Source organism: Pogonomyrmex barbatus, unplaced genomic scaffold (assembly GCF_055798465.1).
Source record: "Pogonomyrmex barbatus isolate J1 unplaced genomic scaffold, ASM5579846v1 scaffold2, whole genome shotgun sequence".
Lineage (NCBI taxonomy): Eukaryota > Metazoa > Arthropoda > Insecta > Hymenoptera > Formicidae > Pogonomyrmex > Pogonomyrmex barbatus.
Window position 1 is genome coordinate 20,123,122 of NW_028297116.1, and position 16,668 is coordinate 20,139,789.

The 16,668-nt window shown below is 41.8% G+C and overlaps 2 protein-coding genes across 8 annotated transcripts in view; one reads left to right on the plus strand and one right to left on the minus strand.

Annotated features, from left to right (window-relative positions):
* Window positions 1-16,668, plus strand: part of LOC105423659 (adenosine receptor A3) — a 409,096-nt gene that overhangs the window by 156,113 nt on the left and 236,315 nt on the right. The window lies entirely within an intron of this gene.
* Window positions 344-16,668, minus strand: part of Rdl (Resistant to dieldrin) — a 75,822-nt gene continuing 59,497 nt past the window's right edge. For 2 of the 7 annotated variants that reach the window (XM_089077422.1, XM_089077421.1), the window contains exons 6-10: window positions 14,850-14,987; window positions 13,273-13,557; window positions 12,475-12,623; window positions 10,491-10,668; window positions 344-9,916 (exon numbers count right to left, since the gene is read on the minus strand). In XM_089077422.1, the coding sequence (XP_088933548.1) occupies window positions 9,771-9,916; window positions 10,491-10,668; window positions 12,475-12,623; window positions 13,273-13,557; window positions 14,850-14,987 (896 nt within the window). In that variant the 3' untranslated portion in view covers window positions 344-9,770. The remainder of the gene's footprint in view (window positions 9,917-10,490; window positions 10,669-12,474; window positions 12,624-13,272; window positions 13,558-14,849; window positions 14,988-16,668) is intronic. The other 5 variants (XM_089077423.1, XM_089077428.1, XM_089077427.1 and 2 more) reach the window with 5 other exon arrangements.

The following is a 16,668-nucleotide window of genomic DNA, read 5'->3' on the forward strand; positions in this document are numbered from 1 at the left end:
AAGATGCATTCTAAGAAGAAGAAGATCTATGACTTGATGAATACCGTTTCGTATCCGTCGAAAGTGGATTTATTCCCGACAGCGGCTGTCGACAGTAAACAATTTTTACGATAGAGACGGAAAAATTGTTCTTTTTTTTCCGATTTTTATGTGCTATGTTTAGATTTATGGAAATTGATTATTTTTAATGATTTTACTGTTGAGAATCGCTGTCGGGAATCCCCATGTAGATTTGTAGCCAAACGACAAGCAGCACACATTTCGATGATACTGATCCGTCCCGAGTTCCGAGTTCCTGAAGGTTGAATCGTTCGATCGTAGAGAGAAAGTAAGTTTTCGTACATCATCATCGACCATGCATTTTATTCGGATATTACAAAAAATGGCCTTAATAGCGCGCGGCTAATCGTAAATGAGGGCGCTTGCCGGGATCTGACCTACTTCTTCTCTCAGTTTCTCTCAGATGTCTTTCGCTTTCTCATTTTCACGCGTTGGTAATGTTTTTCTTACGTCAGATTGTTCAGGCTGATGCACACTCAAGAGTTTTACTCTTTCAAAGCGACTTTTCTTCTCTTTTCTCCAAGATGGACGTTTTTATTGGGGCATTGTCATTCTTTCATTTTACTGTTTTGCCTTTCCGAGGAAAAGAGAAGACAAGATTTCTTTTGTGACAATTCTTTCGTTCGTTAACGAAGACCTTTGGCAAAAAAATTAAGTGTGTTACTCTCTAATGACCGATTTTATCTATTTTCCTATGACAATTAACCCTCTTAAATTCGCAACAATTTTAATATAATTTTCCTCTTGCCGTTTATTTACGCCGATGACTTGTTAATATCATCAATTATTTTCGTTATTAGAAAACGATTGTAACATTTTAACTTTATGTACGATAAACGCGCTAAGAATTGTACGATCATCTTGAAATGTGCTTTTAAAAAATATAGAGGAACCGTCGATATAATAATCGCTAGTCAGAGTCGAAGAAGGAGTGCTCGATGAAATCGGTCATTGCTTTTATTACGATTCTTGATGGTAAAACTGTCAGGTGTATATCCAGCCTTGGTTCGCTCGCGAGACTGTATTCGTGCGCATCGTGGGGATGGAAAAAGCGGCGTGTTTCGGGCAGATCTGGCGGCCCCCGCGCGAATCGGATAATATCTACAAAATCTCGGTAAGTTTGTTTTATCATCTTCGTATTCATCGCGTTCTCCCCCGCAATCCTCCTTTTCTCTTTTTGCCGCCGTCTCGAGGAACAGGAACTTCCGCAATTGCGATACAGACCATGGAGATTCTCACGCACGTACTTCCGTAGTACGTAATAGACACGCGGCATTCTTACACGAACGGATACACTCCCGATTACGACAGACACTCGTATTTCCGGACCTATTAGTCTACGTCTAGCTTATTATGCGTATATTCGCACTATTGCGCGCGGCACAAACGAACGTTACACGTCTCTCCCCCACCGTTACATCGATTTTTTTCATCAGCCTTTTCATTTTTCTTTTCTCTCTTTCACTCTCACTCTCTCGCTCTTTCTCTTTCTCTCTCACTCTCGCTCTCACTCGTTTTTTTTTTTACCTCTCACAATCGGCGTTGCAGCCGAGTAGAAAGTTGCAGGTAGTGTAGGTATACTCGGTACGTGTACCTGTCTACCAAGTGCCGGTGTATATATATATATATATATATATATATATATATATATATATATATATATATATAAGTATGTATATATCGTTAATTATATATAATCGCTTTTCTCGAGATGGTAATCGCCCGATCTAGAGGGGTATTTTTATCCCGTGGTATCCGATGTGTATGTGTGTGTGTGTGTGTGTGTGTGTGTGTGTGTGTGTGTGTGTGTGTGTTGTGTGTTGTGTGTATGCGTGCAGTGGTTGCGTATCTTGTATTTACGCGGATTTTGGGTACGTGTGTATCTACATTGTCTTTCTTACAATTTACGTTTCGTAGAATACGTTTCTACAGTATAATGCAGTTAGCGTGTGTTTTTTAAATACATTTTAGAATTTGGTACTCTCGTCGAGACGACTCGTCGCGCCACATACCGGCATACTTTCATTTTTCATTCTTTCATTCAGAGTTTCGTTCGCGTTCGCCGATTCTCGCTTTTCTCCCCTTTTGCGCGGCGACGCAGAGACCCGTTTTCCGACGAGGGGATCCGCTCCTCGTCGTATTTGCATCTCCCGCCGATCTTCCCGAGCGATCGAGACGATTTCGCGAAGCGGTCTCGATCCCAATGCCTGAGAAGGACGCGATCCGGGGAGGGGAAAACGACCTCAATTCCGCGATAACTGAAGATTGCATCCCTGAAATTTGTCGAGCTCGATTCAACGGTGATCGAAATTCTCAACTATTTCGAGATGAATGGAGAGAAGATATCGGAAGCAGCTGGTACGAACTACGGAATCTCCGGCGACAAGCGAGAGATATTTCAGGACTGGTTAAATGCAAACGATCGCTATGCCGTAGTTCACGTGTACATTTCTCGCTTGCGGCACAAGTAAACCGCAATCACGTATCTTCCGCTTCTATAACTCTACAAGCTTCTCCTCCCCGCCGATTTCTCCCAAATGGCATCCGATTAATTTCGTTTCCCGTAGCACTACACTTTGTGATAATCAGATCCGAAGAATACCGTAAAATGTCTCGCATCAATCGCTCGCTCACTTATTCCGTAAAGACTATTTTATTACAGATGTTCGCGTTGCCGACAGTTAAGTTAACATCCATCATGCAGGTAAAATAACATATCAATAATAATTCTTTAACATTTACGTAATATAGCGCAACAAAGTCATACACGATACGAAGTATACGAAGTTTACAAAATAATTATTACACAAAAAAAATTACATTTTTTCAACAGTCTCAGTGCTTTATCTATGCCTTTGTTGCTCAAATTAAGAAGAATTTTTTATTGTATGGAATTTATTGTAAAATTATACGGAATGTGTATGCGATCGATTGGGCGCACCGTGATCAGTTTACCTATCAATGATAAACCAATTGTTCGATTGTCCTTTACTCAAGATCAAGTGCGATCTTCTTTCGCGAAGTATTTCGAATTGAACCAATCGACGCGATCGCGAAGATATATCGGCGTTTCTCGTTGTTACGTTGTACGACCGAGACGGTCGCACTGTCCATTCTATTCCTCATTTTTTTTGCATTATCACGATTGACTAAAACGTATATTGCAATATGAAGTTGGCAGTTTTCGTTACAATGATTTGAACTGTCGTGGTCTTATCAGAGTATACTCGCCGATGGGGTTACCAGAAGTAGTACCGCCCAGAAGAGTTTCTCGTTCGCGACAAAGATGATCGAGCGACGTGAGTTTCCGATGTCGTTTCGTTTTTGCCGATAATTTTATACACAACTACAATCACATCTCTCTCGGGAAATAAAATGACGCGGGCTTAAGTAAAATAAAAGAAACTGTCTGCGGCGGAAACTGTTTGCGAAAGACTCCTCGTATTTCTACGCGTCGCATAGATATTAGTTTCTCTTGTCTATACGGACATTTTTACAAAACTCAGATAAGTCACTCACGATTTCTATACATCTGCTGGTGACTTGACAACCATGTCTTGAGCAATTTTTACATTTACGTCCGCGGGTACGAGTGAACGATTGCAAATATATAATATATAATATATAATATATAATATGTGGATGGACTGATAAAAAGCTTGACCACATAACGCTTTCTCATACGTTATCGTCCTTATCTACGCACAATGACAAATGTGAAAGTTAAGCGATGTACATTGACTCTTCTGGTCGTTTTTTATTCGGCCGGTCGGCGATCGCGGAAAGTACTTCGATTCCGTCATTACGTAGATGTTCAACGAGTAATCAATTCGGGCTGTCGATTTTTATGGCCTACATTCGCTGCGAATGAACGTACGAACGAACGAACGAACGAACGAATGAACGAATGAACGTACGCACTGACTCTTTCGGCCCCCGACGTTCTTCCAGTCTACTTTGGTTTTCTTTTTTTTTTTTTTTCCTATACTTTAAAAGTGATTTACCTAAATACGTGCGAACAGTCACATTTTCGTGTGCACTACATTTGCGTATATATATATATATATGTATGTATAATATGTATATATGTATATATATATATATTACTTCGCAGTAGGTACTCTCTTTGTTTAACGAATACAATGCTCTGTATAAAACTCGTATTTACAAAATGTGATCGATTTATATAATATTAATAGTTCTGTGTTTTTCTCTGTATTTCTCTCTTCTTTCATTAAATCTCGAGATGCCTGCGCGCCGGTGCTCTCTCTCTCTCTCTCTCTCTCTCTCTCTCTCTCTCTCTCTCTTTTACTTTTTATAACAATTTTATCTATTTGGTAATGTTATACGCGATATATAAGTGCCCGCCGATAACACAAGTAGTCATCCTGCCAGAGGATAAAGAACGTCATAATCTTTCTTTAAACGGTTCATTTATAATGTTAACGGTAATAAAGATAATAATAAAGTTAATAATAAATTTTAGTAAGATTAATAATAATAATGGTCGATTGTGACGTCCGCGGGGAATTGGCGCATCCCATGCGATTTGCGTACGCGATGCACGCGCTCCTCTTAAATATTCGGCACAAGGAATCGCTATTGAGCGATTAAATTGTCGTAGATGAGTGCACTTGATTATAAACTGTCTGCTACTAAATCTTTAACATTACATTAGCGAGATCTTCTAACATTAAATACTCCCTCAAATCAAGCAAATATAAATACGTTAGAAACTCATTTAAGCATTACAAATTGTTTTTATATAGGTAACACAACAATAATAAAATATTCTCTATAGCATCACAATGAGTAAACGAGTTAAATGACTAGAGAATTGCAACGAATTCGTATCATGTTCATTCTCAAGAAATTAACGCGTAATCGATTACTCTGAATTCTAATTCAGCGCATCGTCCATATCATCGATCATAATGATCGATTATAATGATTATATCACGTTAACAATTGATGAATTGATTATTATCAATATCAAATTGATAATATCTCGCGTTCGAAAGGAATATTGTTTATTCGCGATTTCGAAGCCCGTTACTTATGTTATGTATCGCGAGATGCATACGACGCTCTCCATTATATTAATTATTTCGTTATTTGTAAAATTATATTATTATTATGTTATTTAATTACTTTACACCTAACCGTACGTTCTATCTAAGGAAGAGTTTCTCTCACCGTCTTCGATCGCGGATGCGCCAATTCCTGTCCACTCAGCTTAAAGATTCAGCGTAAACAATAGGCACGCGTATATGTCGCCATAGACGCGCGAATAAATGCATATAACTACCATAGAATATATCACAACGACAAAACGAGTTAGATCCTTTCTTTCTCTCTCTCTCTTTCCCACTCTCTCTCTCTCTCTCTCTCTCTCTCTCTTTCTCTCTCTCTCTCACATTCTCTCCCTCTCCCATTATTGTAGAGATTTCTGGTAGATAACGGATGTACAGTTATATAAATTGCACACAACGCTTCCGGTTGGGGCGGACGTGAAAATATATCGATACTTATATATTATGTACGAGCGCAGCCGAAGAAAGAAACGAACGAGAGTTGGGCACGCGATTTGCGTCTTCTCGCGCATGACAAACTCGCCATTATTTGCATTATCGCGTGACCACGGAAACGCAAAAGCGAAATAAGTCGCCGAATTAACGCGCGAACGGAATGTCGTGGTGTATCCGCGATGGCGAAATTATCGCGGCTTGAATTTTACGAACGCACGGGATGTAAGTTTATCGAGTGTCATGTAATCACGGTGCCGATGTCCTAGAAAAAGCACGAACACGTTTAATCTCTGCGGAAGAGGAAAATTACATAGTGGCGATTAATCGAACCGGTATAATCTCGCGGAAATCTCGATATCGTGAATGTTAGAAAAATTATCACTGTCGTTCATCAGCGACATCGAAAACGACGATCGAAATTATGCCGATCTCAAATCGTAATTCTAAAGTACGAATATACACGCTATGGAAATATAAAATTGACATAGATATTTGAGAATTTTGAATCACTTCCTCTTAGAATTACTCGTTTTAGAATCAGATTTGTCGAGATCGATTCAGAGAAGACAGTTATTTTAAAAAACATCTAAAAACATCCAAATGTCATTAATGTGTCTAAGAGATTTATTAATCGTTAGACGTTTTCTGAGAATATCTTATAGATTGTTGTAGTGACATTTCTCTTATTGTGTTTGGAGAATTCTATTTAATTGAGTGTATATCATTCAAAGTTTCTACTGATATAAATTAGTGCTTTCAACTCTGTACGGCTTCGACGATGTAGTAATTTGAAAAAGTACTTTTGTATTTGTGTCATCTAATTTTTGTAAAATTTAAATGTCCGTGAAAAAATATTGAGGTAAATTGAATTTAATAATGGCGTATTTTAATAAACGCTGAATATGATGCGTAATTCAAAACCGACACTCAAAATTCATGACCTTTCTTTCGGTGGTGAAATTGATAAAGTTAACCGATGTTATTTAATAAAAATCGCACAATCCGTTTTCGCATTGGTAGAACGTGACGCTCGAATATGACCATCCCTCTTTCGTTTCTCTCGGATATCTAAGATGGATAGTGACCCAAGGCAGAATTCTAGACTACGGATTATTTCCATAAAGAATTCTCGTAGAGAGAAATGAGTACTAAAAGCAAGGATCTTCTTATTAAACGCACGACTGACAGTAGCGTCTGGTAAACGGACTATTTGGTGATTGCGAAGTAGAATGGTGGAGGAAAGCGGGGAGAGGAAGAGTAAGAGCAGTAACGTAGAAGGGATGAGCAAGAGTCAGGGGTGGGTTGGGCGTGTCAGCTGGTCGATATCCTGAATGGCAAGCTTCCACGGCCCAGCTTGCAGTCAGCCGTTATGTCCGAGGGGCGAGAGAGAAGGCCAAGCAAAAAGAGAACCTGCATGTATATATGTATATACGGAATGTTCCAGAAGTTTTCTGCGTTTTTCCCAGATCATAAACACTGAAAGTCCAAGTAAAAAGAATGTTGCTCAAACGTTTTTATGCAGCGAACATTTGAAGTCCGGCGAGTTTTGAAGAATTAAATTTTCAGAATAAATATAAGCAATAAAAACTTTTTTTTTTCGCAGTTAATCTTGAATCGAATCTAATAAAGTTTCGCGCTGGAGTTTAATTATCGAGATGTATAATCGTGAAAATCTACGAAAGCACAAGATAGCATCCAATTCAATCTTTGCCAAGGAAGAATTGGCTGCATTTAAAAGAAAGTGCTCAACTAGGCAGTCTATGTATGAAAGACGCAAAGAAGAAAGTTTCCAAGTGTAGGTTCAGAAACTTCTTGTGTAAGTGATCGATGGTCCGTAATAACGAACGGGATTTCAGAAAGCGCTAGCAGCGAGTGCGCAACATCCGAGAGAAGTAGAACACCGTGAAATTAACGTTAATTAAATTGACAAAACATTAGGCAACCAAATACGGTGAAACAAGAAGATCATTGTACGCTCGGAATTAAAGCAACTCATGCAAATAAACACGATTATCCCTCTGCTTCTTTCTTATTTTGCACAAATAAAGATAAAGAATGTTGATAGGATTACTCGCGACTGAAATCGATAAAATCCAATTGCGATAGTTCGCTACCGTTACACAGTTACAAAGTATGTAATTTAAAATGTTCAAACAGCCTTCTCAATGAAAACGTTTTAATATTTATTTTTATCACATCTATTCCTCTCCGCCATTGTTTTTTTAACATATAATTTAATAGGACACGCCCATATTTCTGACAAATATTTTTTGCATCGATTACATGCCGATTATTCTTTAGCGAGAATTTCCTTCGAGTGAAAGCAGGTATCAACCGAGTTGCGTAGTTCTGCCTTGGTCCACTGTTCGTCTCCGATTCCTGTCTTCGACCCGATTGGAGTGTTTTTTTACGTCCGATCTATAATCGTCATACGTCCCGGGAGTTTCCCTACGTAAACAGTCGCGACTACGTGATACGAGCTAAGAGTACTCCCGATTGAGCCATGTGCACACGCACGTACACACGCGTACAGAGACGCCTCGGGACGAGTAACGAGAGTTACAACGAGCGATTTCACCATAGCGGCGACGCGAGTCATACATACAGAAATACAAAAGTCGCGCCGTGAAAAATCGTAAAAAACCCCTACTGAAATGAAAAGAGAGCCGACTCGTACTTGACCGTAATTCAAACAAATGCGGATGCTGAAATGGAGATACCGCTACCGTGAAATCCGAGCCGCTTTCGTTGTGGGCGTTCCGCGTTGCGTTATTCCCGTTTCTTCCCGCCCTTATCTCCGATAGAGATCTCGCGTGAACGCTCATCGGATCTTCCATACGCGTTCTGCGTACGCACGTGTGCACGCACGTGCCTAATATGCATGCATGCGCGTACCTAACGTGGCCGCGTACGCGCGCGCGTATATATGTTAATATACATATACTTACTGTACTTAGATAATAAGTCGCACCAGTCTCCGATAGTACATTGTTTATCTTCGTTCGGAATGTGAACTTTCTCGCCCTCCGTTTCTTCGTTCCACACGCGCGCGCCCTCACTCATACATTAATACATTCATTTGTTCCCTCTCTTTCTCGCATTCTCTCTCACACTCTCGTTTGCTCGCATACACGCGCACACATGCCACCACGCGATTTCCGCTACGTTTCCTCCGCGCTCGAACGCTGCTGACGGCGTCAGAGCGACGATTCATCCTCGACCTCGACGAACGTCGATAATCCTATATTTTTCCGTCCTCAAGCTGCTCTCGATTGAATCGCCGCTTCAAACCGACGAGTCTCAGTGTTGTTCTTAGCGTTAGTTAACGTTACTATGTAATGGTGGCTAAATTGACAATGTTTATATCGAAGGTATTTTCTCCGTTTAAGAACTAGAGATACCTAGACTGGCAATGTTTTATGGTATGTATGCTCGTGAATTCGCCTTCGCGATTGAGCTTCTGCTTGTCCATTCCGCTTGCGTCGCGACATATATATTTCTATGTACCGCGCGACATACCTATATATATATATATATATATATATATATATATATATATATATATATCTGTATATATGTATATATGTATATATGTATTGAATCTTTAACGAAGACGCGTCTTGTGAAGAGCGACGATAGCCGAAGCTTACGCGTGCTCGGTCGCTGATTAACGAACGAGAGGCTGCTGTCCGGTAGAAATTGCGGTAGCCACGACGCCGCGCGCAAGTAGTAAGAGCGCGCGTTTGGTAAGCCATGCCGGAGCGTCCGAGTCCTCTGTCCTCTCTACTTGCCGGGGGACCGCGCGAAGTAGTACTACTCGGGGTATAAGCGACGCGCGCGGCCGCCCATATTCATCCGCTTACTACTTTCAATAGAGAAGTGGTTACCGCGTTCTCAAGACGGACCTATAAGCGCATGTTTTGAGTGCACCTCTCTAGTCCGCGAGCTCTGGTACGGTTGTCTCGGTTGTCGTTCGCTTTTACTAGTCGCTTTTACTAGTCGCTTTTACTACTCCCATCGCGAAGTAGTATACCGTATTCGATTTATCTCCTTCTCGAATCATTTTCGCTCTTCCCTCTTTCCGCGAACTGACTCTCGTTCCCCTCTTATGCATAAGTGCTCGATTCTGCGTACACTTTTGCATCCGTCTTCCTTCTTGATTCGGAGCGCCAGCGACGTCGTTTACTTCGCCTCCTCGAGTAGCACGAGGTCGTCCGCGACCACGTCGCTAATGTGGAGGTAAATGATCCAATACATCAGATTGAAGCAGACGAAGCATACCGGGAACACGATGCGGGAGTACTTATCGATGTCCGACGGCGTTATGCCTATTTAAGGAACATCAAAGCGACTTAGAATAGTTGAGGCATACAGGATCATGGAGGGAAAAGAATTGCATATTTCAGTGAGCTTCCGAGTTCGCGCGGTGCCGTTTACCCCTCAAGGAGGTAGAAAAAGCGTCTAATAGTGCATCGTAATATTTAAAAATAAATTAAGTACAAATGTTCTTAAAATGCAAAAAGCTTTTTATGACATGATCGGTGACAAGCAATTTCGGACGGTGTTTCAAGCGTAGAGAAATATGTATATATATATATATATATAATATAATACAACGAGCGCAGGCGCGTGGTATCATCGGCCATGAATATTGCATGGTCTTCGCGAAGTTCAAAGTACTCGATATCCATACTGCACAGTTGACGGCCTTGTCAGGTCTTTTACCCGACGATGACACCACGCCGGTGGCCTTCCGAGCTCGCTGACGGTTAAGCCGTACAGTGACATTTATTATGCACCGTTCAGAAGCTCGTTGAAATAGACAGCCTGCCAAGCTAAGAACTGAATATTGTTTGATAGCTTGCCAGGCGGGGGGTTAAATAGTGTTATAAATGTGCGTACATGGTCTACTCATACCGTAGAGCTTGGTGATGTCCTTGCTAGGATGAATAATATGTTGCGGTGCGCCCGCCGTTTCCTCGTCGGCGCGGCCATTTATGGTGTTTTCGAGAGTCCCACCTTTGCTGTGTGCCTTTGGGTCGTGCACCTTGAACCGCACCTCCTGGACAACACGGGACCACTTACAAGAGACACGGCAGTTCGCCGTGGGGTGTCCCTCACCCGAGGTTTACCCCGTACTTTGTCGGTTTGGCATGCGACACCGAGGATTGGGCAGTGTATATTTTATCGTTCAACGGTGATGACATCCGATTTTTACGTAGTCATCGGAGCGATCGGTATCCGAGAGACTCACCTGCCTTTACGTCGCTATTGCGACTCTCGCGACTCTCTGTTAGTTTATTCGATATACGATTAAGTAAGGGAAAGTCTCTCGTAAAAGGACCGCGGTTCGTAGAATCGCGCGGTGCGATTGCTCGTGCTCAAGCAAAACGGATTGGTGAAAATTCAATTAAAAGCTGGTGTATGTGACGCTAATCGATAAAAATATTGTTAGGATGCAGGAGAATTATTATTATTATTTTTATTGCTGATATTATTAGTTGCTGGTACAATTATTGTTAGAAATTTATTTATTCAATGTAAAACAAGAGTTTATATATATATATATATATATATATATATATATTGAAATTTAATTAGTTTTTTAATATCAATTAAGTGTTTATACTGCAAGAAATTAATTATAAGATTTTGGAGGATATTTTTATGGTTTTATTTTCATATTTAATTAAATTTTATTTTTAATATGCATTTGAAAGTTCAACGCTGAGAAAAATCAATGAAAATATTATTTTTTATTTTAATTTCTTTTCATATTTCAAAGAGGGTGATTGTAGAATTTTCGGAAAAAAACAGAACGTAATTGTCAAGTAATTAAAAAATTGTATCATGTAATTAAAAGAATCACGTAACGTTATTAAGCATTTATCGCTGGATAACATGAATAATTAACTTTGTAATAATAATTAATTAAAACGTCTCATCTTCTTATCCAACGCTTTTATGAGCGTTCTTCGTTGTCCGTCCCGTTCATCTTTCTCGCTCGTTTACTCCCTTCTTTCTGCTCTTCTACATTGTCCTCTTTCTTTTCCGGTCTTTTAATATTTTCCGTTTTTCCAGGGAGGAAGGGGGAGGAGGGAGAGATCTACAATACCCAAGATTAAAAGAAAATTTATAGTGCCTCGCGTTCGTGTTGGCATGAAGCACGTTGTCCGGCGCGTTGCGCGGCCGAATGGGAAATTCATTTCGCAGAACCTTTTAGCTTTTGACCTTTCGTGTGTCGAGCCTGCTGTTTCTAGTTCTTTTTTTAAGGGAGGAGGGAGGATAGAGTGCATATTTACATTGCGCGATGGTACGTGCTGAGCCGGATCGAGGATAATGCTCGGCTCCGTCCTGTTGAGCCTGCTCTGACAAGGGAGAAGAGCTTGATTAGCTTTAATATCCATTTATCGCTATCTATTAAAAATTCGTTTACTGCCATCTATTAGAGTCTCTTTATGGCGATCATCACCTCATCGTTAAATATATTATATATTATTAAATCGTTAAATATATTATATAGTATTAAAAATTTCATTGTTTAAAATATATTTTGAATTCGAGAACTCCCTTCCGCTATTGACAAGTAGGCAAGACAGATGATATTTGTAGTATGTGTATGTTTATATAATATTACACAGCTCTCGGGAGCTATAAAGTAATGAAACAAGTGCTACGATTATGCATAAATCTGTAATCGTGCCACGATCTGGACATCTGGATATCTTGACAGAGCCGATCGTCTACTCGCTGAAAGAAAGCGTGTAAAATCGTCCAGGGGAACGCTAGTACGTCTGGATCTCCTGGTCATACGCGGTGACAAAACGACATTCTGCGTGGAAGAAAGAAATTCGGGAACGACAACACTCTGGCCGTCGCTACTCACAGTTTGCTTAGGCGCGTGATCGCCATGATCGCCGGGCACGCGCGGCGGTCCTGGATTTTCGCTCGCGGCCTTCATGCTCTCGGCTATCTTTTGGAACCGATTCTTCCGCATCTGAATCCTCTTCGCCATGTAGCCCACCGTGGCGTACTCTGCGAAGAATAAGAATCCACGGGAATGAAAACACGTAACCATTCAATGCCATGACACGTCTGCCACTGTAAGACCCGGGCGAGAAAAGCCCGGGGTTCACGGACCCCCGTCACTTCCATCCGTCGAGAATCTCACTCATGCTTGCGCTCCCGGTACTTGTGTAGAGCTCACGTGCAGATGGAAGAAAGCCATTTCCCTGGAAACCCCGCCCACACGGAACACCGCGATGGCGAAGTACCTTGATGTCGTATGTAATGAGGTACTCGCAATCGCAGTAGTGAAGATGCAACCATGTTAAATCGTGCAATTAATCGATCGAACAACTCGTAGCATTTGGTCTTTCTCCGCAGTTCGCAATCGTTTCGTGAAAATGGTCTCCGCGAGATCGCCGCCATTCCATCGTGAGAGATTCGGACCGGGAGGACACTTTACGCGCCTTACACGACGACAAGTAAGTAACGATTTCGAGGAAAATGGGTCCCTTGCATTTGTCACGTGAGCCCTGCACAAGTATCCGTCTACGATACTCTACGAGCTCGCTACTGGAACGGCACGGCTCCGAGCTATACGGAGTATATGAGAGGACGCAGGATGGAAAGCTTAATGGCAGCGACGTAAAGGCACGGAAGAGTACACGATCGCACTCACCGAGCAACGAGGCAAAGACCATGACGAAGCAGGTGCCCAGATAGACGTCGATGGACTTGACGTAGGAGATCTTTGGTAGCGCCGCGTTCGTCGAGGACATTAGGGTCGTCATAGTGAGCACAGTGGTTACTCCGAGGGCCACCCGAGCGGGGGTCGCGTTTCGGTTTAGCCAAAAGCTCACCCACGATATTATGACAATCAGCCCTGAGGGTATGTAGATCTGGATCAGGTAGTAGCCCATCGACCGTACGAACTGGATCTCGCAGGCCAGCCGCGAGTAATTCCCTACGATTAAAAGATCGAAGGTCAGGACAGGGAGACGGAGAGGCGCTATTTAATGTCTCTTTATCTCCCGTGCTCACTGTCCTTCCTCCTCACTGTTCGTTTATCTCTCTCTCTTTCTCGCTTTCTCTTTCCTTGTATCTCTCTCTTTCTCCATTTCTCTCTCTCTCTCTCTCTCTCTCTCTCTCTCTCTCTCTCTCTCTCTCTCTCCCACGTCCATTTGCTCGTTGTGCTCTTCTCTTCCTTCGATCTTCCTTCGTTCTTCTTGCTCGATGCCCCGTTCCGTCACTGGCCTTTGCCAGGAAAAGCAGTTTCATTGTTTGCGAGTAGCTCTCTCTCTCTCTATTCCTTGCGCCAGCCGGAAATATGGCGTGCCAGAGCTGGCTGGATGTTAAGTGAAATTCGCATCATCGATGCGCGACTCTTCAGGCTTCGTGTTGTATACGTATGTCAGTGTGGATACGCATGCATGCATACGTTTATCGTGAAATATGCCGGCGACGTGTATTGTGCGTCGATCGAGAGGTTCGAGATGAAGTTGTATAAAGAGAAAAATGAGGAATCGATCAGAATGGAAAATCGAGTTGTAATTTGCACTCCATGGCTTTCCTCCGTTTTAACGATTTAACGACATCTTTATTTCTTGCGCATCAATATCGTAAAAAGATGTATCGAAAAAAAGGACATTTTATTATTAGGATTGGATCGTGCATCATTCGATCATTGTCTGCGATCATTATCTATTGATATAAGTAGAGAATGTCAGAGTAGCAGAAGCATATAGAAGGATGAAAGACTAAGGTATAATGTTTGCGAGTCGTCTTCAGCTGAGGTGTTACATCATTGAATATCGACAGGATTTGCGTCATAAGAAACTGGCATTGGGAGGTTGACGTTGAAATACCATGACGTCAGTACGAAGACAGTTTCGCTTGCCCAAAGTTTCATTCAAACCGAGAGTAGAGAAATGTGGCGATGACTCCCCGAGGAAGACTCATCGCGGTCGAATGCAAGAAGCGTTCGGGGCGGCGATCCATTTAATGCCAGCCAGCTCCGCTATTCCACGGGACTGTACGACGCGCGAGATCGCGAGAAAGAGAGAGATCGATCGATCGATCGACGGCTTTACGTAAGTAAGGTATACAGGATTACGACGGTTTTTCTTACGAGCGACAATTGCGCCTGCGGACATCGGATAGCGCTCACGTGTCTCTCCACCTTACCCATGCCGTTAAAAGCGAGGGTTGAACAATTATTTGTTGGTGGTGGGGGGTGGGGTTGTGTTTATACGTTACCGGTGGTAAGACTAATCTCCATGGCGCGTTGGCGATGACCGAGGACCTTGAACTGAGGCAGGGAGACCTCGTTGCTGACCCCGACGCTGTTCGGGCCCTCGTTCCACTTGTACCGGATGTCCCTCATCGTGTATCCGACTGAAAAAATAGAGAGACCCCCCGCGGTTGGTACGTACCTTCGCGGAAGCCCTCAAACGCATATCAGCTCCGAGGGGGCCTCCACTTACCTCGCACCCCCATCAAACCTTACGAGTCCGCTCTCTTTCACTTTTTCCCCTTTCTCTCTGTTCACAATTTTCGTTCCTTTCTTTCTTTCTATCTATCTGTCTCTCTTAGTTTATCTTACTCTCTGTCCTCTGTGAGGGATACCCTTACGAAGAGAGCTATCGAGAGCCCAGATTAAACTGACTTTAAAGGAGCGTGTAGGCGAAATATCTGACGTGTAATGAAAGATCGTGGACGATCTTCTCGATCGTTTAACACGATTGAGAAGCAAGAGGCGCGTATCATCCACATATTTACGAGTCCGTTGTGTCGATTATTGTTTTGATGTTGTGGATGGTGGATGTTAGGCCAAAGATGGACATAATACTATTCCTAAAACCCATTAGTAATTTATACGCTCGAGGATACGTATATAATAGGATATCTATTGTAGAGATCTATTACCATAAATCCATACTATCCAATTCGCGCCTCGAGAGGAAATCTCAATTTAAAGTTTTACAGATCGTTTTATTTTCTATAGATTTGTGTTTACGTATAATGACAGTTAATAAGAAATAGTAATAAAAACAAAAAATAGTACAACGTCCATCCACAATAGTGAAAGAGGGAATCAAAATCTGGGAACGATGGATACGCGTGACTCAACTATCGTCTGTGTCTTTCGTAGTGTAGGTAAAAACTGATGAGTCGATCAGTCGATCGGTCGAAATGAATGGCCGTAGGACTACGCTGTCCCACCGAGCAAGCTCGTCCTTACATAATTAAACGTGTTCGCGAAAAGACAACACAGTGATCGGTGCATATCGATGCGGGTCAAAACAGGATTCACATTATATATGTATATATATATATATATATATATATATATATATATATATATAAACATGCATCGAGAATTCTTGAACAAATCTTGATGACGCATACGAGTGCATATTTTCACATGTTCTATATAAAGAAATTTTATCTTGCTTTACGATTCGCTATGACGAATCGTAACGATGTAATCAACGTTTTTATACAATATATATATATATATATATATATATATATATATATATATATACATATATTATTCGCGAATTTCTGGACCAAGTTTAGAAGGAAGAACGAATAAGAGGGGAATATCTACCTGTAGATAGGTGTATGGTTGTCTGTCGTTGCCTGTGACCGAGCACGCGAAACTGCGGTAGTTCCACCTCGTTCGAGATGCCGACCGACTGTAGGCCGGAGTTCCATTTGTACCGAATATCGCGCATTGTGTATCCAACTGCCGGGAGAACAAGAACACAAATATCTTCGCTCTAACATACAGTAATTAGACACTGAGGTAGTGTTCGGTTCGGGACGGAAGGGCGGTTCCTCGGGGAGTACAGTAATTAGAAGCAAAGTTATCGCGCGAGCAACCTAAAACGGTTCCCGTTGTTGTATCACGGTCCAATTCTGTCAAAGAGTAGCATAAATTTCTCTCCGCGCGGAATCGATTTAGGATGCCCTCCGTGCCGCTATATCATAAACGTCATCAAGATAGGCATTGTAATCTTATACCGATATAGCCGTTCGTGTTTTATTGAGGTCCGAAAAGAGCACTTTA